Genomic DNA, 24,644 nt, shown 5'->3' with positions numbered 1-24,644 from the left:
ACAGGAGAAATGGTCCGATTTGTTACCTCAAAGTGAAGCTCCAGGCTTCATAACCTCAACACATCAACCCCCTCTGGTCCCTCTTGCTAGAATCTCATATTCTCTTTAGAAATGACACACCAAAATGCTCAAAATGGCTCTTCTTTGCTCTCCAAGCTCTCAAGGATGATTTAGGGTTTCTCCAGGGTAAGGATAGCCGCAATTGAAGACCCTAAGGCTCTTTAAATAGGTCCCAAACCCGGACAATTAGGGTTTTCCTCCACAGCGCCGACTCGTCGAGTCCATTCATTTAAACACGTCACCTGATCGCGCCCCTACTCGACGAGTTAATCCACCAACTCGCCGAGTCCCTTCGATTAAATCAAAATATATAGATAATATAACATACCCAAGAATCTGGATGTTACACTACTAGAAGAAGAAGAAGAAGAAGAAGAAGAAGAAGAAGAAGAAGAAGAAGGTGTTCTAGTGTATTGATCTAGCAAGGAAACCTCATCACCATTCTCTTGTACACATTATGGACCTTTGTAAGTGTCCAAGATTCAAACTTTATGCTTTTAGGTTGCTAGATCTAAGTCCTTGTCCCTTTATTTTCATGTATGCGCAAGTTGAAGTGATAAAATTCCATAAAGTTGGCAACTTTATAGATCCTTGAAGCCATTTGACTTTTATATGGTTCAGATTGGGAATTTAGTTATGTATTGGACCCTTGCATGAGTTTTGGGTTATTTTCTTAGCTTTTGACCTAAATTGGATAGAGGACATGCATGGAGCATACATGTCCATAAATTTGTCATTTTTATGAACATTTGGAGTCCTTTAAAACTTTTTGGAAAATGGGAGTTAAATACTTAATGGATTAAGGACTCAAACCATTAAGTTCTTGCCTCAGACTGTAGTTAAGACGTGACATTGAGGATGTCACAACGTGACGATTGAAGTTTCCGCGATTTTTTTGTCCGGTTGTTCTCACGACATGACCAAGGAAGGTTTACTTCGTGAGGCTTGCTGAGTGGGCTGTCCATAATCGAGTTGGCTGAGTTGGAGCGTGACGAGTTGGAATCGGGTTGAGTGTGTTCACACGACATGACCAAAGGTTGGTCATGACGTGAGGCACATTGTTGGCTGTTGACTTTGACTTTGACCATTGACTTGTTACCTGGGTTGACTTTTTGTCAGGATTTGTTGGATTTAGTGTGTAGGCTAAGGTTGGACCTTATATGTTTTGATAAGAGTGTGGTAACATTTGTTGCGGAGCATTGAGTTGTGGTTTAGTTAATTTCGTGAGTTAGGTGAGTCTTCTCACTATACTATATAGGATGCTAGTTGTCTTAGTGATATTTACATGGAAGACCAAGTAGTGGCCCCTGACATATGTATGAAAGACCATGTGGTGGCTCCTGGCAATTGTTTGCAAGACCAGGCTCCGACAATTATATGTATGTTACTAGTTATCTTTGTGATACTTGCATGAAAGACCTGGATGTGGCTTTTGGCACTTGTACATAAGACCAAGATTTGGCTCCTGATGTGGCAAGGAAAGACCACAATTAGCTCATGGCTAATAGTAACAATAAGACTATGGTTCACCCATAACATTCCTTATCTGATGTATGGTATGTGGTATTTTAGAAACTTACTAAGCTTTGTGATTACGGTTTTATGGTTTAAACATTTTTAGGTACTTCCAGTTCCAAAGGAAATAACCCGACTTGATTACACTGCATCTCCTGATGGCTTTTTCCACAATGATTACTTTTGATATACTCTAATGTTTGAAAATACATTTTACTTTGTTTGGTTTTGAGAACAATTGGTTTTATGACTCGATGGTTTAAAATGAAAATTTTTATTGACATTTTTGGGACATTACATTTGGGTTTGGTTTTGATTTTAGTTTTGCTTAGCCCTACTTGTCATGGTACTATCAAAAAATTTCTTTTCATCCCTTTCTTAATCTTTATCCTGAAAAACAAATGTTGCAGTATTTTCTCTCAAAAGCAAATACTGGTCATGAACATGGTGAAGAAAACTTTTTATATGTTTGTATTACGAAAGGTGATTTTGAAAGAGCAATAATATGGTAATATACATGTTTAATCATGGATGAAAGAGAGTTGTGTAGGGGTCCCATATACTTTATACTTTTATGTTTAAAGAATGTGTTGGTAAAAAGTGAAGTTGAAGGAAGGTCCATTAGTTTCGTTAGTGCTTGGCACGCATATACATTGGAAGCGGTCTCAAGTCTCCATCTCCGGTTGTCTAAATCATAATAACATTTGAGATGGTGTTCATCTCCGGTTGTCTAAATCATAATAACATTTGAGATGGTGTTCTTTGCCCCAATTGGCCATGTACAACGGTTAATTCAACTAAAACAAGATGAAAATTATAAAATTGGCAATTTAGTGATTTACCACTATACACACGCAAAATATTCCGTGAGGGAATCCATAATGAGAAAGAGAAAAACTGATACGAACAGGGTAAAAAGACATGTTACTTTTAGCGCTAATCCTGAACCTGTAAGTTAACTACTTGTCCAATAATAGACTTGGTTATTTATTTTTATTTTTCTTTTATAAAATTTCCAACGGCACCAGTCATTTGGTTGGGTGATTTTACCAATTTAGCCTTATCTTGGTCAACGGAAAGTGATGGGGTTGGGGGTGAGGCCACTTCGTGTGCGAACTCTGTCTATGATCATCTGCCTCCCAGATAAATCTTCTTCATAACCCACAACCTGCCATTATCATTGTATATGAGTGAATGTAAATTTACTGTTTGTTGGATGCATAAATAATTGAAGCTTTATGTAAATGCAAGAAAAGATAGAGAATAGAAACCTGGGATTCTGTTTGTGTTTCGCTGAAATTTCCATAAATGCCCCCTGTATGTTCTCCTACACCACGGGGGTTGGTAATGTCCTCCTTTTCATTAGAAGACCTGGAACTATTCAATACTCATAGCAGTCAAGAAACATGTATAAACAACAGTCATGTATTGTATTGTGTCATGTACAAATATATATATATATATATATATATATATATATATATATATATATATATATATATATATATATATATATATATATATATATATATAACATATTTCTTTGCCTCTATCTAAACTATTTCATCTACAACTATTCTGTAGTAGGTGTTGCAATTTTATTTGTTTAAAATGGAACAGATCAATAAAATGTAGATTTTAAGATATTTCAGCATTCATTACTCTCTTTACCAAAATAGGCAATGTACTTACATTTTTACCCATAATAACAATGTACTTACATATAACATATTGCTTGTAAAGTATTACAGGTGTATTGATGTTATTAGCATAATACTAGTATGTTGCTATTATACGAAAAAAAAAATTAATTGCATTGCGTAGCAAGAGGCCAAGAGTAAAATACATTGCTGTTTCAAAAGATGTTATTATGGGTTTTTCAGTTAGGTAGTTTTTGTTTCCTGGTCTTTCTTACACCAGAATACCAACCCTAAAATTTCATTTTTTTTTTTTATAAAAAACAGAAAAGAAAACCAAAGCATGAGTTTTTTGTTTTTTTGAAACCCTAAAGAAGAGAAATGACAGGCAGAGGCAATGAATAGAGAAAGCAAGATAAGATGTGAGTCACCTCCGTGTCCAGTGCTTAGATATCCCAAATGCAGAATGGGGATCCTCCTGAGAATGAAGATCAGATGTGAACACCTGCTGAATTCATTCCAACAATAAGAAGAGGATTAATCTTGATCCCATATCAAAAAAATAAAAAATAAATGATCAGAGCATCAAAGAAAGAGATACCTCGGATGCATTTTTATCAGGTGTTCTCTCAGGTGACATGTGATCGTGAATCTAAAACACAGGGAGGTTAAATATTAACAATCCAATTCTCACAACAGACAAAACGCTAAGAGAGAATTGGAATCTGTTTTTTTTTTTTTTTTTTTTTTACCTTACTTGTCTGCTCCAACAAATCCTCAATAGCAGCAGCAACATCAGGGACTGATTTAGAAACTCCGCCTCCCCCTCCCAAGTCAATTTCAGTGGCCTTATTTTCAGTAGTAGAGATAATCCTGCAGACAGAATCTAGGACACATAATCCAAAAGATTCTGTAGAACTTTCAGTAGAGAGCTTTGATCTTTTACTCCCCATAACCTTAGATTTAGATTTCACCTCCTTCCTTATGCTTCCTCTTCTGTTATCATCTTTTTGACTTTGACTTTGACCTTGACCTTGACCATCAGTGGTTTTCAGATCCTGAGATTGAGATGCACCAGCTGTAGAAACCATTCGAGCTGCCTGAGTTGGATACTGGCTCATGGTGCACATTCCAGCCTCATGCTCACCCGCTGTAGCTTCTTTTGGCAAAAATCCACTCCAATCAACAACTTTGTTCTGACACAAGTACCAAAAACATTTTTTCACATATCCATATATAAAAGTTAAATACCAACAATAACACACTTTCATTCATTTGTTTTTTTATTTATAGCATCCCACTTCATGTCTTCTTATTACAAAACAACATGGTTGATATGTGGAAAAATCAACTGAATTACACCAACCTTATCCTAATACAAACCATTTTTCACTGCTATGATTGGTTCACTGTCTTAACAAGAAAAAATAAAATGAAAAGTGCAATGATGTAATTTGGTAGTTATTATTATTATTTTTTTTTGAATAAAAAAAATGAAAGTACGATTTTGTAATAAAAAGAAAACAAAGTATGATGCTATAGTACACCAAAAAAAATGGAAGTATGTTTCTATTTCTTGCATCTAACACAATAGAAAAATGGACCAACCTGGTTAATGGACTCCCAAAGCCACTCGGTTGTAACTGTATGTACTCCCCATTCACGGGCAGCCTCAAACTTTGGACCTTCAGTGAATTTACATATTAAATAGTTGACCTTTTTAGTAAGCCGTTTGACCAATTTTCCTCCAAGAACATGGCACACGTTTCTCAATAGCTCTTTCTCCTTATCCTCGTATTGGGATACACAGAATTGAAGCCCAGTAAATCCAGGTAAAGGAATTTTGCATTGTAGTGGAGAGAAGAGAATGTAACTGCTAACATCAAGTAAGCATCCATCCTTCACCACAAATGTTCAACTTTTATTAGCTTTTATCAATTGAAATGCATAAAAAGAGAGATGAATGCAAGTATCTGTATGCAGCATAAAAACAAGATATGTCAACTGAAAGCTCATATATAGAAGCTAAACCCGCACAAAAAGAGGAAAGAATGCATTAATGATATTAGAGAAACCCTAACAACTAAGCTAGATAGCAAATGTAGCAAATAGACATATTCTAATAGCATCATAAAAAATACTTGTATCATGCAATTGTCTGTCATATGTTCAGGTTAACAAAATGGATTTTATTTGACTAGTGGCTACATTTAATGGATGAATTCAAATACCTGTAGACATGAGCGAATCCAGTGAGAGGATACATTAGTAACACCATTAAACTGGGTTCGACTGCATAAAACACCATGGGCTTCAACAGTGTAATTAACATTCTTCTCTGTCAAAGTATCCACCACCTTCCCACCCCCTTCATGAATCCAGTCAACTATTTCACCTCTCTAAACAAACCAATAATCATTAATACATCCAAAAAAACATTCATACAGGTAAAACATTCAAATAACATAAAGCAAGTGAATCAAATTTATAATTTAAGAAAGGCAAGCTTACTTGAACATCAGGGAAGGTACTGGAAAAGCGAAATGATCGCCCTCTAAATACACTCGACTTATTGTTCTGCTTTTCATTGTTGATGCCATGCTGCACTTTCTGTTGACCCTTATCCAAACTGCCAATATTAGAAAACATATGTTGTTTAAACTCATAACCCAAAGCTTCTTGAGAGAGCTTTCATGTGTGTTTGTGTGTGTGTGTGTGTGTATATATATATATATATATATATATATATATATATATATATATATATATATATATATATTCATGGTAACTTTGTATACCTTTGACTTTGAGACTGATCATTTTGCAAAGGTGGTTGAACGGTGGAGGTGTTTCCTTGTTTCAGACCAGGAATGGCACTCACAAATCCCTTATTAAAGGGCATGGAATCTACAAATCAGGAAATGCAGTTAGTAAACAAGATAAACCAATTGAGGTGTAGTTTTCAAGGTTTAGTCAAAACTTGTGACACTGCCATGATTGTAATGGTGAGAATATGATACAAATGCACATGGTTATTTAGTATATAGGCAAATTTAAGGAACATGAGAACCCCTTAGATATTATGAAATGAATACCACACCTTTTGGAAGGAGCAAATCATAAGCAACATGTCTCCGAAGTACAGGAAGTTCTTTCTTTTCACGTTCACAATCTTCAAGCCATACTGTTTTTACCACATTGATGACACCCATAGCAGAAAGGCTCCTAACCTCTTTCTTCTCACTGCATTATTCATAGCAAATGAGTGGCACATAAACAAATTAATAAAATATAAGATAAGTGATTGGCATGAAAAAAGATACTTGCGTTTCGGAGGGAGTTCCAACAACAATGTGTGTTAACTGATCATTAAGAGACATATAACGAGAACCACTTCCTCTTCGAACCATGTTCACCAATCGACGCATTTCAGGAGCATCAAAACCAACAAGATGAATTTTGCAATTCAAAAAGTACAAATCGTTGCCTTCAGATTGAGAATCTTCAGCAACACAACCATCAATGTCCATACAAGTTTTAGGCTGTATGGTAGGAGTTGTCTTCTCCTCACTAATTATACCAGGAATATCTGAGCAAGTAGATGCCATATTCTGTGAGAGAGTTGCTTCCAGGTCAGCATCTGCCATCCCATCACATGAAATCTCTTGATGGGTTATGGAAATTGGAGCACCCTGTGAGTTTCTGATAACTTTCTCTTGGCTGTGTTGCATCTTTAAGGAAGTCCTCTGACTATTCATAGATGTGCCAGGACTTCTCTGGACAGGATATGAATCCTCATTCAAACATGCTATTCATCACAAAAGATAATTCATAGTCAGAAGCCTAACAAACTGAAGAAAAGGGTATACATAAGATCTGCTTCTTTTTTAAACTGAATAAAATGTCTGTAAGGGATTAAATGGCCATTTGATCCTTACATTTCGAAAAAAATCACACTACTAATAAATTTTTATGTGAGCAGTTTGGAAAAAAAAAGAAGAAGCGCAAATAGATAAAGAGGTTGGTGTCTTAATACATTAAGCCAGGGTTTTTTTTGGCTTTACCCACTAAGTTATTCTGTCCAAATTAAGTCAAAAAGAAACAACCATGTATAGCTTTCCAGATTAAGTGCTTAACCCATGAAGCCCATTAACTCAATCCAAGTTTAAGTATTACCTCTTCTAGCAACAGACTGATCGAACCATGTTCTGGTAACAATACGAATGTGACCCCATCTTTTTGCAACCTTGTATTTGTCACCTTCAGGAGCGTGGGTTAGTGGTTAAGGAGACACTAGTTTTCAAGACAATTTACAAGATGTATTGGGAACAATCCACTTAAGTATGATTAAACATGATTCACAAAATGATTAAGGATATATCACACACTAGATGAGTACTCTTTCTTGTGAGTTCAGCAGAATATTTGCCCCCATTCTGTATGACAAGCTTTTCTATCTCCTTACGTGCATCTGTGAGAAACAAACATGTTAGCCACACATGAGAGGACCATAAAATGTTAAGAAATTCACAGTTAGCATATTTTGATTTTCATGATAGTCAACCTAAAGGCACTTGGGTGACACTAATTGTCAACCCAGAAAATGGAAGAACTCTGTATGAGTCATGAGGAACAACACGGTGCTCTTTCCAGCACTGGTGCAGCCAACTCTCGGAGACAATTGGTTTCTTCAAAGCGTTCAAAGCCCACTGCAAAACATGTAAAGAAAAGCAAATTAGATGACTCAACAAGCTTCAAAATAATGGTTGGTTGAGAGTCTAAAACTAGTGATCAAAGCATGATGAAATTAACAATAATATTCAAACTTGAAAATATGATAAAACAAGAAAGAAAATACATAACTTATTACCCATGTGAAAATAGAACAGAAGCAAACCTTATATTTTGCAGCTAGTACGTTCTTCACAATGACAAAGTTAATGTCCATTGATGCTTTAGTTTGCAACAAACCTCCCATAGCAGTCACTAACTTGTCAAGCTCATCCTACAAGACATTTTTAGAAAGAAAAAAATTATGCAGTTAGCTGGGTAAGAAACAAAGTTGTCTAAAGATATATGTACATATAAATTTTTAAAAAGAAGATGAGTCAAGAAACTAGAGATAAAACATCAAACATCCCCTCAAATACTACAACCTGAAACTTTATGAATAAAAAGTACATATATCTTAGATAAAGACAGAAAATTTTTATCTTCACATTTGTAAATTTATCCTTTGTATTGGGCCCATCATAAAAAACTCATCCGATTAAGGAAGAAGGTCAGATATTACTGAAAAGAAAAGAAATGCATTCTATTCACAACAATACTAGTAAAGATAAGTAATAACCACAGGAAAAGAACCTTTCCCTCCTTTTCAAAGCCAGATGTCAGTATATTGACTCCATCCATCGCAAGGCAACACGTGAATCCTTGTTTTGGCAGCACTCTATTCTCTTTTGCACACGAAAAAACACATTGAGGACCTGGAAAAAGTACAAGTAGCTTCTTGTAACACACCAATCATCTTACTAAACAACTTCTTTGACATGTCATATGCGGGTATCACGCTTAAAACTTTTAACTCATTGTAAACTGACTGACAAGAATCTATATTAAGGTATTACTTATAATGCCAAGGTTTTGTAGCTGTAAAACAAAAATCCCAGGAAAAAAATTACTTTTAATTTTCAAATGCATCAGTTTCTTAAAGATTAAGTACTATTAGGATGTATGGGTATCACCTGTGGACTCTTTAAAAGGTATTGTACTGATCAGTTCATATTAATAGTCAGGTAATTTAAAACACAGGTGAAATGATGTATGTATTTTTACCCCAGCTATCCATTTCAAGAAAAAAAAGTCTAGAAACTGTTAGTTCATCAGAATGATTTTAAGTGAATACTTTATATATCTGAAGAGATGAATATACTCTTATGATATAGTTTGCCTTTGCCATAATAATTCTTAGTTATCAAAACTTACAAAAATCTAATCAACCGTTGCCAACTCAAACTATGTGCCTTCTAAGTACTTGCAGCATATATCAACTAAGAATACAAAAATTCAAGTAGTTCAGAATAAGATAACATGCATAATGAAATTTACTGTTGATTCTTAATATAAATTTAAAACCTAAACAAAGTGACAGTGAAAGGTCTGAAAAAACAAATATAGATCAAGGAACCTGGAAGGGTAAGCTCACAGCCATACCAATCAAATTACAACCTTTCTGGCGCAGATCATTGAACTTTTCCTGCAAAAATCATTGGAATCAATTGGTAAACTTCAAATTCTTACAAATAAACAGCCAATATCTACCAGTACTAATACAACATGCATATACATGATCTCGAGAGGAGATAATGTGGTAATCATCAGGTCCATTCCGGGAAGGATCACAACACAGGAAGATCTCAGCTCCATTATCTTTCAAAACGTCGTGAAGCGAAGCGAATATCTCAGGCGGCACTAAATTCCTCGACATGAACACATTCGCTCCCTTGAACCTCGTCTTCCTCATCATCTACTCAAACTTTTCTCCGCCTACTAAACAGCAGAGAAAATATATTATTAGTCAACAAAATTGAAGTTACCGTAATCCAGCAAAGTAGCTAGCTTCATATAGCATCGAAGCTTAATTTGCAATACACAAATTGCTACATGTAATTAGTTACGTAAATCAAGGAGACAATTATAACGAACCTCTTGGATCCAATTCGAAATCTGGGAAAAAATCGCCAGAAGATAGTGGGTGGATTGGATGATGTGCTTTTCCTTTGAGTCGTAGGCGGGAAGAGGGTTTTCTTTGCTCGGAAACGAAATAATGAGGTTTTCGGTTTTAGGGGCCAAAATTTTTAAACCCTATAAAAACAAACTTTAACCGCGATATTAAGCGAACAAAATCCATATTTCAGTTTTTGCAGGCTCATTGCTAATCTTTCATTCCACTATAATTATCATTTGTTTCTTTTTACATTTTCAGTATGAAAACATTACTTTTATAACGAAAATTTAAAGCTCGAACTTGTATGCCTTTAAAATGGAATAACAAAATTTATAATGTAAAATTAATAATGTTAGACACTCAAATGTTCAAAACTTTCATTACATATCTAACAACAAAAATGTTCATATTTCTTTTCTTTTTACTCCCGGCCATGTTTTCCATGTTAAGTATTTCACAATTTCAATCAATATTTTTTTCTTTTAAACAAAAAATATCATTAAAACATATAAAATGGATCCGTGACTTAACCCGTGAGATGATGTGGCAACCAAGTCACCGGTGGACATCCTCATAGAAATGAGTTGGTAGTAGTGTGAACAACTTTACGGAAGGGCTAAAAAAAAATTCTCTCTCTTCCTCCCCTTCCTCTCTATCTCTATTTTTTTTCTTCTTCCAAGTCATCAATAACTTACTAGAAAATATTATTTTCAATGGTTTGTGACTTGATATTTGGATGAGGTGATTGACGATCTCCTCTAATCTATATATTATTTTATCGGCTATTCAACACAACATATTCATAGCAAATTTACAAGTAGAAGTTGCAAACCCAAAAAACAATGCCTTTATAGGAGCTTACAAGTGAAAGATGGAAATGTAAACCAGGTGTGAAACATATCACATTTACATCGATAGAAAATAGAACTTAAAGTTATTTAAAGGAATGCAAAATGATTGAAAATAAGAAAAAGCTCTAAAATATTTCCAAGGTCCTTTTGGTAACCTTGATTCTCAAGTGTTTCTTTATTAGTCATTTTTTTATATAAAATTTAGTTTACTCATGTTTTTTGCTAGAATTTTAGATTAACATAGACCGGTACTCTGATATCGATTTTGAATCAGCTTTGTTGAAAATGGTTTTCAATTGGGACTATCTTGAATAGATTTAAATTGATTAAAGACCGATGGATAACTGAATACGATGACCTACCCAAAACCATTGATCCATATCAAAACCATTTCTCGGTCTTAGGCTGGTTCGATTTGGGTCTTCTTTTTCAAGATCCATGTAAATCGGTTACTTGCACACATTCTATAACATCAAATGTTATTTTTATTAAAAGTATTATATCAAGAACCACATATCTATTAATTTAATAATAAAGCAATAATTTTATTATTATTGCTTTATTTTATTAAAATACAACAATAGAATATTTAATTATGTAATTTTTAACTTCTAAAATACTTTAGTTCGTAAAATTCTGTTAAAACAAAATTAAAAAATTTAAAGGCCTTAATCATAAACACAAGGAAATGATTATTTGAAATATAAGAAACTACCTGTCCTTTTGATTTAGACCAAATTATATGTGTGGTTATATTTATATAATAATATAAGTTTAAATTTATTATCATAGAAAATAATTTTGATTAATTTTTATTAACATTTTAATCTCCAATATTAAATATTAAATTCGTCATGATCATATGATATTTTTATCGTTTTTTGAACTAGAAATGTGATTGTTTTTTTCATTTTATCGTTCTTTTAAATGATACGGGCATATTTATATTTTTTAACTTTGTTTGTTTGTAGCATTTTATGTCTATAAATATAAAACAAACATTGTTGGTGTTATTGTGTGTCAAAGAAAAAACACATCATCTTACTATCTCATAACTATTTTCTCCAACCATGATGGAGGATGCCATCGTACTACTTTTTTTTGCAACTAAATAAAAGAAGATATTAAATTAGTTAATTTTCTTAAAATATTGTTTGTTTGTGACATTTCTTTACTTATAAACTAGATTATAACTCATGGAAATCACGGTCGGTATTTTTAAAATATATAGACAAACAGCGTATTGTCAATTGTAAGTAACCTAATAGGATTTTTTAAAAATAGATATCATATATTTTGAAACTTTTATTAAGATATGATTTTTTATTTTGAAAATTTGAATGAAAGTTGATTTGTCATAAAAAAAAATGATATAAATCTATTGTCAATTGTAAGTAACCCTGAATTAATAGGATTTTTAAAAAATAGATACCATATATTTTGAAATTTTTATTAGGATATGATTTTTTATTTTGAAAATTTGAATGAAAGTTGATTTGTCATAAAAAAAAATGATATAAATCATATGAAAATGACACGTGTCCACGATGAATGCTAGAAAAAAGACATGTGTCATTCATTAGGATAGGTAGAAGAGTCATTGTTGGTATTATTTAATGTTATACGCTTAGTACATTTTAAGTTTATAAATATTACATATGTTCAAAAATAACATAGTAGATTATGGGCTTTATAAAATATCTGACAATGAGAAAAGAAAATTTAATTAATTCCACAGAAAGTTTTGGAACCTCAACAACAACACACTAGCCCACCGGCTACCATCGTGTGGGCCAAAACTGAATTGTGAGTTGTATGGGTCAAAGATTTTATAAATTCCATTAGGATCAAGTCCCCCGCTGATTTGCAACGCCAAACCCCATACAATTTTACCATCAGTTTAAACAGGTTCAAGTCTACATTGGAATAAGCTTTACCTCATTTTACTAATAACATACACAATGCAGATTTAAAATTATAAAACCCAACGCCTCTCACGATAGTTATGATTACCTTTCTGTATAAAAAATGAGAATCTAAAGTTTATTATGATCTATCAAAGTGTGGTACAATCAATTTGAAAATAAGTATTCATATAATGAAAGAAATGTAATCTTTTACCTGTACACTGATACACATATATGAAGTTGTAAAGCAAAGCAACCGATTCATTATGCAAGTGTTGCTCTTTTCCCTTTGGCATCTCTCGACTGCATAAAACAAAGGTATACAAATCAAGTCACCCAACTAACAAGATTGAAATAATTCAACCAAAAACTGTGTAGTAGTAAGAGAAAGACCTGTGCAGAAGCAGATCGTTTAGCATCCAAGAACTGGCCATAAATGTCGTATAATCTGTGTTTTTCTGTTTCTGAAACTGAAGGTCTTGCACTGGAGGCAATCGAGTTCAAGAGTGCATTGGTGATCACCGGTTTATTTCCAGGCTTGTGAGCGTCTTCACTGTTGAGAAGATCATGAACAGCTGCCAGCTGTGCATCTGATAACAGAGCTTGGAGATCTGCTCCACTAAATCCTTGTGTTTTTCGTGCTATGCCTTCCAACTTCACGTCATTCGCCATCGGTAACTGATATCCAAAAACTAACGTTTCAGACAATGCATCCTTTTGGCCCAATTTGAATTTGTTACACACAAGACAAAACAGGCTGTACTGCGTTTGGTGTGCATTAGACTGATGTCAAGGACCTTTTTGGATGGGACAAAAATATGCAAATTTTGTCCCATTATCAGTCCCGGTCCCACCTTTTTTAAGTGGGACAAAAAAATTGAATCCCAATCCAATGCATGTCAAACCTGTTATGTCATTACAGGTGATCTGTTACCTTTTTAGAAAGAACTTTAAGAATATCCAATCTCTCTTGTGGTGATGGGAAATCACAGAAAAGCAGACGATCTAATCTTCCAGGTCGCAGCAGGGCAGCATCCAGTAGATCAGGTCTACTGTAAATCCAAAAAATATGATGTTATTTAGTATTAATAACTTAAGACTTAAGTCCATCTTTTATTTTAAACAAATGTACTCAGTCTAATATTGCTATTATGGGTGCAATATAAAATACATTGCCTATATTGGTAAAGTATGTTGATATTTCCTGCATTTGTCAATTGTCATATCTAAGAATTACCAACCTGGTGGCAGCAAAAACAAATACTCCAGTCAGCACCTCAACACCATCTAACTCTGTTAGAAACTGGCAGGTTTTGATTACAATAGTGGTCAGAAGGTAGCATAATTTTTGTACAAAGAGTGTAACTTTAAAGAATAATAAACTAACTTGATTAACAACTCGATCGGTCACACCAGTGTTATCGTGACCCCTTTTTGGAGCAATGGAGTCAAATTCATCAAAAAAGAGGAGGCATGGTGCTGCAGCTGCTGCTTTTGAAAATATATCACGTACCTGCAATTAGATTAGGTGTAGGTGTGTGGATGATTTGAGTGATTTGATCCATGCCTCTGTAAAAAAAATGCATTATTATAATTTATAAAAACTGCACTAGATTGCGACTTACGGCTTGCTCAGAAGCACCAATGTATTTATTCAAGAGCTCGGGACCTTTGACAGAGATGAAGCGTAGTGAACATGCAGCAGCAGCAGCACCAACAATATGTGTTTTACCACAACCCGGGGGCCCATATAACAGAACATTAGACCTCAACCGTAAAGGAGCTTGTGAAAAGATCATTGGAAACTTTGAAGGTAATTCAATCATCTGACATACCAAAATTAATATCAAATACTATTAAAAAACCTATTCACTTGTTCTTCAATACTTGTTGTGGCTAATAATGTTACAAGAAAAGAACAGTCAGTATTATAATACCTCTTTGATAGAATTGCGAATTTCAATTAGACCACCAACATCCTGCCAGCCTCCATGTCCTTCTTCAGAAGCAGATTTAGTAATATCACGCATAGCAATAGGCAGAAATCCTTTCATCGCTTGCAAAAAATCATCCTTAGTCAAATTAGGGTTTTTCTCGCTCCCAAAAGTCAACCCACGAGACACAAACCGACCAATTGCAGCATGAACTGACCTATCCACCAGGATTTCCTGCAAAAGAAAAGTTGATCATAAACTTTCACTTTCTCTTACAAACTTATTTAATAGTAATCATACATGCAGATGCAGGAGATATGGAAAAAGAACCAAATACCAGATCATACGCATCATATCCATCACATGAGGAAGCTATATCCAACAAAACATCATCAGAACAGGACAAACAACGTTTTTGAATCTCATATTTAAGTAAAGCCCCACGTTCAGCAGCTGCAGGAGCAGCCAGTTGGACATGAAAGTCAAACCTGCCTGGAATCAAAAGTATTAAAAATCATGAACTCATAATATAAATGTATACAAGAACCTAGCACATACTACTTTCACAAGTGAAGCGGCTAACCAGAGGAACTTAAGGTTTGTGGAATACTGGTTAGGGTCTGAACACAAGCTATGAATGCAATGGGACCAATTCCACATGAATGCTTCCTCTTTACCTGGTAATTGTAATGCATATATAAATTTATTAGTTAGCATTAGCAAGCTCAGACAAGATATATCTACCACAAAACATGCAATGCAACTATACCTCATATTCATCCAAGATGCCTATGAGAAATTCCATGAGCAAAGTAGAAGAAGGTGAAGAGTGATTGTCTTCTGAGGCATTGGGTGATGCTATAATGCTATCAAGATCATCAAGTACCACAAGGGAAGGAGCATGATCCAAGGCTTCAGATATGTAACTGGATAGGGCTTGATGGATAGCTTGGGACTTACTCGAAGCAAGTTTAGAACAACCTACATACACTCTATGAAAAGTAACCCTCCATCAAAACAATTTGTCATAATAAATCAATAGTAATATCTTTCAGCTAGAGAAGTCATGTGATACCCTACATGTGTGCCAAGACATCTTCATGTTCTTCAATAGTTTTTGCAACAGTTGTGGCTAATAATGTCTTCCCAGAACCCTGACATACAAGATATTTGCGTAGTTTGAGTAAATGCTAATATGGAAGGAGTAAGTATGAAGAACTCACTTAAAAGTAAAATGTTGATTCTTTTTTTTTTTTTTTTTTTGTGGAAGGAGTAAGTATGGAGAACTCACTGGAGGTCCATAAATCAACACATGTCCAGGGAAAGGAAGATTGTAAGTACTTAAGAATATCCCAGAGGAAGGTGACAGTAACACCATTAACCCTGCAGAAAGGAAGCAAATGCATGTCAGACAAATCAGGGTTCTTCATTAAAGTTTAAAGCCAAATATGGAGAACTAAATATATGAACAAGTATTCCCATAAGCAAAAGACTACTCTATTTCTGTTTTCTCATTGCACCTTATAATATGCATCACTCATGATTATCAGAAAAAACAAGGTGGAAAGCATATGTTTTAGAAGTGAGAAAATATAAAGCTAAAGTACCTACTATTAGTCACATCAGCAGCTGTTGTGCCCATCCAGCTCAAGGAAGAAATGTCCAAGGTAGATCGCTTGTTAGATATTCTTTCTTTGACTGTATGAAGAGGTAAACCATCACCCTTTTCCAATTTCTGAAGAAAGAAATCTAAGCTTTTCTTATTCATGGTCTTCTTGTTTCCTTCAGAAAACTCAAGCTCATAAGCTGTTCCACCTTGGATAGAATCTTCAGAAACCGAGAGAACATACATGATATCAACTGATGATTCCCCAGTTTTCTTTTTTACTTCAAAAAAACCATTATGTGATTCATGTAGTTTTTGTAAATCATTGCCTTTCACCTGAAAGTGAAGCAACATCTTATTCCCCAAAACCATTGAATTTAGTTCAGTTTTGGAAAAAGACATAATGGCATCAAGTTGAGACAAAATCCATGCATGCAGAAGAACCAATAACCCTTTATTACTTGTGGGGCTAACAGAAGTTCCTTCATTCTGATGACCAGATGTATCATCTGAAAGGGCTGCAATAACCTTCTCATGGGTTGACCAATCAGACAAGTCATGTTGGGTATCTGGATTTGTCTTCAGAAACATTTTCTCTGTGTGATGATTCCTGTGTCCATGAAGATTTCCAAAACCATTACTTTCAGAGACTTTCTTTCCAAACATCTTAAATTGACAAGGAGAAATAACAAATGACAGAGGATCTTTTTGTAGAACGATATTGCAACTTCTCACATGTACCCCTGGAAGCATAAAAAAACAACATTACATGGCTGCATCTAACTTTATGTAGAAAGATAAGAGAAAAGGAAAAGTCATCCTTTTTCTTTCAAAGACTTAACTTACAAGAATGTAAGCCTGCTCTCAGATAAAATCGTAAAGATTGAGAAAGCATGACATGTCCTTTAGCCACTGAATCTGATATTATAAGACGAACAACAGCCTGTCTGGCATCCAGCTTGTCAGTTGGAATCACATTGTCAACTTCCTTTGCAGTTGAATTTAGTTTCTTCTCCTTCTTAACTAACCTTTGCTCTAACACTATAGTTTGAAGAGAATCAAGGGAAGAAACTTTAGCTGTTTCTGGATGAATAAAGACAGCAGAAGTAAGAACCACCCCCATCTCAGTATCCTTCACCCGAAGTTTATGAAAAAATCTACTGTCACCATCTTGGATACGCAGTAATGCCTTTACAACTGAGTTTTCAGATTTTCTGCGTCTCTTTGGAGCAACACATACTTCAGTCCCTGGCACAAGTTGCACTGAACAACATATATTTTATAAGTTACAAACATATAACATATTTTAAAGTTGTATGCATATGATTATGCATATCATAGAATAAGAACCAAGCCTTTAAATCAGCAGATACGGGAATATTTATCGAGAGGGAAAACATAAGATATCAACTCACCCATTGGTTCCTCTGGATCAGTTGAGACTACAGAAAATGTAATGGTTGTGTGCCCATGCAACCACAAAGGAAATCTCATGCCTTCATGGACTATTCCAGCCTAAAGTCAGTATGTAAACAAATAAAACGTGTTATACTCCACCTATTATAAAAGTGAAATATGGACCAACAAAATATGATTACCACATATGAAACACCAATTGAAGTGTCTGGAATCTTTTTGATAGCTATACTATAAGATCACTAAAACTAAAGAAGCTAAATCATAAAAAAGCATAGCCCTTGTAGCAACAGATGGCTCAATGCTATTAATATATAATATATAATATATATTACTAATCACATATAAGCACTTTATATTGAAGTATTAGATTTAGTAGATATATTATTTCCATAGTAAATAACTCTATAAATAAGGATTAGTAGAGGTTATTTTTAGGCTTGGTTGGATTGTTGAGCTAAAGTTTGAATAAGAAAAAATATACAATCTACTGAGTAAGCACCTGCTTCAAGATGGCTGCCTCTGCATGCTCTGCATTTAGCTCTAGAACTTCCCAATCATCCTCTGTATCAGGTTCAATAGTCACACTTCTGGCTTTGGGAAGACTAGGAATTGCTCTCACTCGAACAGTTGTATGATCTGGTAGATGAAGGCATTCTGCAAATTGCTGAGCAATCTATATAGGTACACAAAATAAAGTGTCAACACAATAGAGATAAATTTGAAACAGATTACGTAAACATCAACGCAAAAGTATGTCATAGTATGGTTTAAAGAAAATATTGCTGCGTTTTTTTGTGAGGCATAAAGATTATCAGGTTTTCATTGAGGCAAAGAAAAACAGTATGTAGTTAGAGAAACTTAGGTCTTTGAGTATAAGACTGCGCACGCGAATTTGGGAAATCTTACTCCATGGGAGCGCACAATTCGAGGTTATTTGAACTAATTATGATCCAATTCCAATTTAAAACCTTGAATTTCATCTTCCAAACAATATCATACGGTTCTGCTGATCCTTATATGCATTCTAATTCAGAATCACTTACATAAAGTGCTAAAGTTGTGAACTTAAACCTACAACTTGATTCTGAAAAGCACACACAGCGATTATAACCAAACTAAATTGACATATACGAGAGTGGAATAGAGGAATACCTCGATGGCAGAAGAACTAGAGGATGCCGAACCAGACCAAGCAACGTACCAGACATCATTATTGTTTGCGATTGAACGAAGCTCGAGAGCTAGAAATGAAAACAGAGAACCAGAAGAAGAAGTTGATTGAAGAGTTTGAATCAGATGAAGTGGTAGTGAAACGTAACATCCTTCCAATCCTGCAACTGCTCTTACTTCCATCTCCATTTTCTTGCTGCGTCCTTTCGGAGTGCAAAGAGAAGAGGCTTGAGTAGTTTGACAGTTTGACGAGAGGGTGATCCAATGGCACTGACAGTATTGATTACCCCGAGGTGTCCTGTCTATCTACTTTTTATTTAGGGTGTTTGGCACAGTTTATTTAAAAGTTTATTTAAAAGATGGAAATTTTAAATAAAGGAAATGTGTAGATTTATTTATTTATTTATTTATTTATTTATTTATTTATTATTATTATTATTAGACAAAATTACAAAAATGGTCCATGTGGTTTCCCAAAAATCACAAAGTCAGTCTCTATTAATTTTTTCTAATGTAAATGGTCCTTGTGGTTTGAAAAACTTGCACTGATGACCCTTTTTACTAACTCTGTTAGTATTCAGACGTTAGGGACTGAATCTGTAAGGGTATTTTTGTCTTTTCAAGTATAAAAGAACTGAATTCGTAACATTTAGTAAACTACATGGATTATTTTTGAAAATTGTTTGAAAAGTACAATTAGATGGCTAGGGCTTATGCTTCTTTACATACCCAAATCTTTTGTGGTATTAATTTCGTGTATGTTTTTTTATTATAAGGTTCGGTTATAAACTTTGATTTCATGTATTATTTTGGTATGGTTTTAAGCTTTGATTTTAGCTTTGACATCTTGATTTCATATTTGGTTACGAGCATTGATTTCATGTACTACGGAGGAAGGATGATCAGCGAGCAGAGTGGTGTTCAACCAAAATTTGCCCTTTCTTTCCCCTTCACGTAGGTCCAAGAAAAATGAGAAAATACGAAATGGATGTATTGAGAGTATCATCGGGGGTTTTGGAAGATTTGTTGATTCCTCCCGTAATTCCCAGAAAATGGTTGTTCTTTGTTGGAATTTATGATTCGTATGCTGGTGTTGGGAGGATGGTGATGAAGAAGAAGGCAAAATCTTAGATTGAATTGGATGATGACGACGACCCGTATAATAAATGATTTATGAAATAATTTGATCATGGTGGTTTATATGTTTATGTACATGAACATGGGAATAAACGAATGAATGGAGAGAGAGAGAGAGAGAGAGAGAGAGAGAGAGAGAGAGAGAGAGAAATAGGGTAGGATCCCCTTTGCATATTATTTCATTTTCTTTTAAATAAGAGAAAACATCATAAATGGTCAATGTGGAAGTGAAATGACGAAAATATCATTCATTTAACGGAGTTAACAATAATAACCAATCGTCAAAAGTTTTGAAAGCACAAGGATCATCTATGGTGATTTTAAACCACGGGGACAAAACTTCATATATGGGGAAACCACAGGGACCATTTATGAGGTTTTTTCTTTATTTATTAAAAAACTCAAGATAAAGATAATGTTTTTAGTAAAAAAAACACAATAATGATAATTTGTGTATCATTTTTTAAATTTTTTGTCATTCCCTTTAATAAATATCATTACTACAATCATAAACATATCATCTATATTCCATATAATTTAGAAAAAACTACAAATTTTGTCCTTGTGGTTTACAAAAAATTATGGATAAGATCCAAAAAGTTTTCGACTTGAATGGAAGGTCCAAAATCAAGATTTTTCTGTGGTTTTAGTTCCAAAATTAAGATATTCATGTGATTTTGGTCATTGGAAAACCTGAATGGACATTTTTGCCCTTTTAATTTCCTTTTTACATTTTTTGCACATTTTTAAGGTTTTATAATTAAAAAATAAAAGAAAATATGTCGATATAGAAAATATAGACCCCACCACTACCCCACCCCCACACCATCGTACCATCTCTCTCTCTATATGACATCCCCAATTTCACGGCCAGAAAAGACCGATTTGTTTATGTTTTGTTTTTAAAATCAGAGTAATCGTTTACAGAAAATTGTTGCGAAATTTGTCCCCAAAACAAAATATGATAAGAATTTATCAAAGCATCTCTTAAAGAAAAGTATTTTCATTATATAACAAAATCTCGGGATGTCATGTTCCGATAGAGACACATAAGCATAAACAGAATTTACATTTATTTACACTAATGATTTACATCTCCTTTAATCTCTCAGTGAAATATGCCTTCGTATTGATACCTGTGATATAAAGAAAACTGAGTGGGTCAGGCTTGGGAGCCTGGTGAGCATATAGGGTTTATATATATATATATATATATATATATATATATATATATATATATATATATATATATATATATATATATAACTCACAGACTTATATAACTTCACCATATAAAAACAATTCTTATCCTACCCCATTGATCCCCACAACGACACGATCTAACTCTCGTATCTAAAATTTTCCTCTTTACCTGATCCCTACTCACGGATTTAAAACTAATCTCTTCACCTGATCCATACTTCTGGATCTAATAACAAGTTTATCTTGTTTATTGACAATATCATTCTCGAGATTCCTCTCGCAATACATGTCAATGGGTTTTTAGAGTACACCGGTGAACACATCGTTCACAAACAACTACAAGTTGCGAGCTTGCTAGTGTTCCACTGACTGTCTAGAATAGTCTGTGGTTGTCATCCCTACTCTGCTGAATGACGGGGGTCATCGTTTGGGTAAAGGTTTCACTCATTTTCCACTTGTCACCCTCATCTCAAGATCTATATCACCTCTTATCTCATTATCCAACTCATCCTTTTATCACACACCAACTATCTCATCTATCCACGTCCTACCCAACATATTTGTAAATATAAAATACATATACAGTTTAACTCATTTAAAACTATATAAAACATCCATTCCACACTCATCTCAAATAAACATCAATATATAAACACATAGCACGTATTTCATAACAAATACTTCATATTTATGTGTTAGAATAAAGTGTTTAAAGACTCACACAAAACATATACTTAATACATTCAAACAGTACTTGTATTAAAACCGTGTTATGAAAGGGACTATACACTCACTTGATCAGAAGATGATCGGACAACACTACGACTTGTAGAAGTAGTATTCTTGGGTAGATCTGGAAGATCTTCACAAAAATACCAGGCTCCTCGCGGGCAAGGCTTTAGCTCGGGAATCTCACTTCTCGGGATCTTCAGGACTTCAGAACTTGCTTCGGGGTTCAGGAATGATACCGGGGATTCGGGATATAATTGTCATGGAAATTGAGGCAAAAACTTAGAGAGAAGAAAGAAAATGAGCAAAGAAAATGGCTGATCTCGGTTTCTATTTATAGGCTGCTAGGTCTAGGATTACGCTGGGCGTAATTTCCAAGTAAGTTGGGCGTACGCTTCGGATAAGCTTTGGTATGCGTGCCATGATCTTCAAAAATTCATAACTTTCGCATACGAGCTCTGTTTTCGACGTTCTTTATATCCACACGTAGGTGAGATTATGCTTTACAAATTTCATTTAGACTCCGTTGGCTAATTTTGACTTTATTTTTATTATAATATTTTTAGTAGGCTGGGACAGGAAAACTCCGTTATAAATTCACAACTTCTTCATCCGACGTCCGTTTTCGTCTGTTTTTTACCGTTGGACTACTATCAACAAGATCTTTGATTCTCGTTCAGATTGTTTCGGCTAAAAACCGCTCGATCTCAAATCGAGTATTCGGGTTGCATACTACTAAGTCGAAACTAAGAACAATCATAACTTCCTCATACGAAGTCAGATTCAGACGTTCTTTTTATGCACGCTCATGGTTTAACGAACTCTACGACTTTTGTTTAGATCGCTAAGGCTAAATATCAATATAACGTAAATTCACTTTTTACGTCATTCAGCGTCGTGTCGGTTCTGTCGCGAAACTTCGACATGTCATAACTCCTTCGTTATAACTTGGATTTCGGCGTTCTTTATATGCACGGAAACCTTGTGACATATACTACGACTTAGTTAATATTATTCATGCTAAATAATCTTCTATCAAAAATCGTTTTTGATGCTTATCGTTTCTAAATTGACTAGCCTTAATCTACGGGCGTTACACACACACTCTCTCTCTCTCTCTCTCTCTCTCTCTCTATATATATATATATATATATATATATATATATATATATATATATATATATATATATATATATATCCTTATTCTTCTTATTTAGCCCTACAAAAACACACAAACCCAATTCAAGATTGAGTGTAAGCTTCATTGCAACCCACCATTCCTCCATCCATATTTCTTTGTCAAAAAACCCAAACAAAAAAACCCCATCGGGGACTGCTACCCCTAACCTACAACCTGATCAAAAACACCCACACACATTAAGAATTGATTTGTCAAAAAACCATCAAAAATTTACCTTAAAAGCTTTAATTTGTCTGTAATACAACCAAATCGCCGATGGTGGTCGTGTTATGGATCACCGTCGTACATCTCTAGTGGATGTCTGAATAATGGTGATGTTGGTGTGGCTCTCAGGTGACTAGATTATTTGCATCTGATGAACGACTGTGATGATGAGTTTCATTTTCTTTGTTATTTCCTTATTTTAATCTTGATTTCACAATTGGGTCAAGAACAAATTAAGAGGTGCATTGGACTCTCGAAATCCTAGATTACACTCCTTATACAAAATTTGTCCTTATAAAAATCGGAACCCTCACCCTATATTGGTTGTCAGCCATGAAAGTTTCCATCGATGTAGTAATTCAGTTGGGTAAGCCTTGGGTTATGTCTTAAGCTAATTAAACTTAAACCCACTGTGATTCAGAGAAACATGTATCAGCTTATTGCTATTTTCATGGCTTCTATTGCTTCTAGCAATGTAAAGGTACTAAAAATGTCTCTTTCTTCACTCTGATATATTGGAAAGCTACGAATTTAGCGTTCTTGATTATCTTGGTGCCCTTGAATTGGGCTAACATACAAAAGTCTTATGGTCAAAGTCTCAAACCCAAAGATTATACTATTTAAACGCATGGACCATTCTTGTAAAAAAAATCATAATGACCTTTTTTGAAAAATAATAGGACAACTTTCGTAATTTATTTTCTATACAAGGACCAAACATGAAAACATACAAAAATTCTATAAAAAGTTGCACATGGACATTTTCTATAATTTATAGGGATAGTTTTTATAATTTATTTTCTACACAAGGACTAAACCTATCAACATATAAAGATATTATGGCTAAAGTCTAAAGTCCATAACTATTGTGGTCAATGTCTAAAATCCAAAATTTTGATATCAATAAAGTAATGTTTTTATTATATATAATAATATGATTACGTTGGTGGGTGTCATATCATACTTTTCTACTGTCACGTTTTTTTGTCACACCCCATAAAACTATGGGTATCATATCACACTTTACCATATTTTTTTAATTGAATAAAATGTATTTAAGTAAAAAATATTTTTTCCCATTTTTTTAGTTGAATAACATGTAATTAACTAAAAAAACTTCATTAATTTAATTGAAAGGATTACATTACTAAAAACAACAAAAAAAAAACATAAATATGATTACAATCCTAAAAACGAAAAAAAAAAACATAAAAATGATTACATCCCTAAATCTGACAAAAAAAACACTACTTGTAATATTTTGTCATGATCTCCATTCTAGCCTTCAAAACCATATCGAGCTCGTCTCCGATGAGGTGATCGTAAGTTTTTTTTTTTTTTTTT

General features: G+C 34.1%; 2 protein-coding genes across 3 annotated transcripts; both read right to left on the bottom strand.

Annotated features, from left to right (window-relative positions):
* Positions 1-2,454: 2,454 nt before the first annotated feature.
* Positions 2,455-10,080, bottom strand: LOC111911871 (uncharacterized). The gene is made up of 19 exons (XM_052768492.1): positions 9,918-10,080; positions 9,559-9,761; positions 9,426-9,468; positions 8,577-8,698; positions 8,110-8,217; positions 7,777-7,921; positions 7,592-7,683; positions 7,389-7,482; positions 6,536-7,020; positions 6,313-6,451; positions 6,011-6,119; positions 5,724-5,841; positions 5,444-5,611; positions 4,821-5,111; positions 3,965-4,408; positions 3,814-3,864; positions 3,644-3,720; positions 2,847-2,952; positions 2,455-2,743 (listed from the first exon to the last, which is right to left on the bottom strand). The coding sequence occupies exons 2-19, from the start codon at positions 9,736-9,738 to the stop codon at positions 2,645-2,647; spliced, it is 2,871 nt and encodes a 956-aa protein (XP_052624452.1). The 5' UTR covers positions 9,739-9,761; positions 9,918-10,080; the 3' UTR covers positions 2,455-2,644.
* A 2,537-nt stretch (positions 10,081-12,617) lies between these two features.
* Positions 12,618-19,117, bottom strand: LOC111911911 (peroxisome biogenesis protein 1). Of its 2 annotated transcripts, XR_002857013.3 has the most exons (18): positions 18,809-19,117; positions 18,156-18,329; positions 17,653-17,752; positions 17,084-17,500; positions 16,243-16,980; positions 15,923-16,014; positions 15,712-15,785; positions 15,401-15,623; positions 15,215-15,308; positions 14,969-15,123; positions 14,635-14,865; positions 14,323-14,523; positions 14,085-14,210; positions 13,939-14,000; positions 13,632-13,749; positions 13,091-13,375; positions 12,912-13,000; positions 12,618-12,807 (listed from the first exon to the last, which is right to left on the bottom strand). XR_002857013.3 is itself a non-coding variant. In XM_023907667.3 (17 exons), exons 1-17 carry the CDS (start codon positions 19,013-19,015, stop codon positions 12,962-12,964), a joined length of 3,336 nt encoding a protein of 1,111 aa, XP_023763435.1. In that variant the 5' UTR covers positions 19,016-19,117; the 3' UTR covers positions 12,901-12,961. The 2 variants fall into 2 exon arrangements, 1 of the variants encoding a protein (XP_023763435.1); XM_023907667.3 differs by lacking the exon at positions 12,618-12,807 and having other exon boundaries at positions 12,901-13,000.
* Positions 19,118-24,644: the final 5,527 nt, after the last annotated feature.

This window comes from Lactuca sativa, chromosome 1 (genome assembly GCF_002870075.4).
Source record: "Lactuca sativa cultivar Salinas chromosome 1, Lsat_Salinas_v11, whole genome shotgun sequence".
Lineage (NCBI taxonomy): Eukaryota > Viridiplantae > Streptophyta > Magnoliopsida > Asterales > Asteraceae > Lactuca > Lactuca sativa.
Note: the sequence above shows the minus strand (reverse complement) of the source record. Positions and strands in the feature narration are given on the sequence as shown.

What these genes read in the sequence shown, in the direction of transcription:
- LOC111911871 (XM_052768492.1), bottom strand. Translation starts at nt 9,738, where the DNA reads ATGATGAGGAAGACGAGGTTCAAGGGAGCGAATGTGTTCATGTCGAGG. An exon ending in GAAAGGTTGTAATTTGATTG is followed by an intron (nt 8,699 to 9,425) that starts GTATGGCTGTGA and finishes TACTTTTTCCAG; the next exon opens with GTCCTCAATGTGTTTTTTCG. An exon ending in TGTCACCCAAGTGCCTTTAG is followed by an intron (nt 7,684 to 7,776) that starts GTTGACTATCAT and finishes TGTTTCTCACAG; the next exon opens with ATGCACGTAAGGAGATAGAA.
- LOC111911911 (XM_023907667.3), bottom strand. Translation starts at nt 19,015, where the DNA reads ATGGAGATGGAAGTAAGAGCAGTTGCAGGATTGGAAGGATGTTACGTT. An exon ending in ACAAACCTTAAGTTCCTCTG is followed by an intron (nt 15,124 to 15,214) that starts GTTAGCCGCTTC and finishes TTTTGATTCCAG; the next exon opens with GCAGGTTTGACTTTCATGTC. An exon ending in TTGGTGCTTCTGAGCAAGCC is followed by an intron (nt 14,211 to 14,322) that starts GTAAGTCGCAAT and finishes ATCTAATTGCAG; the next exon opens with GTACGTGATATATTTTCAAA.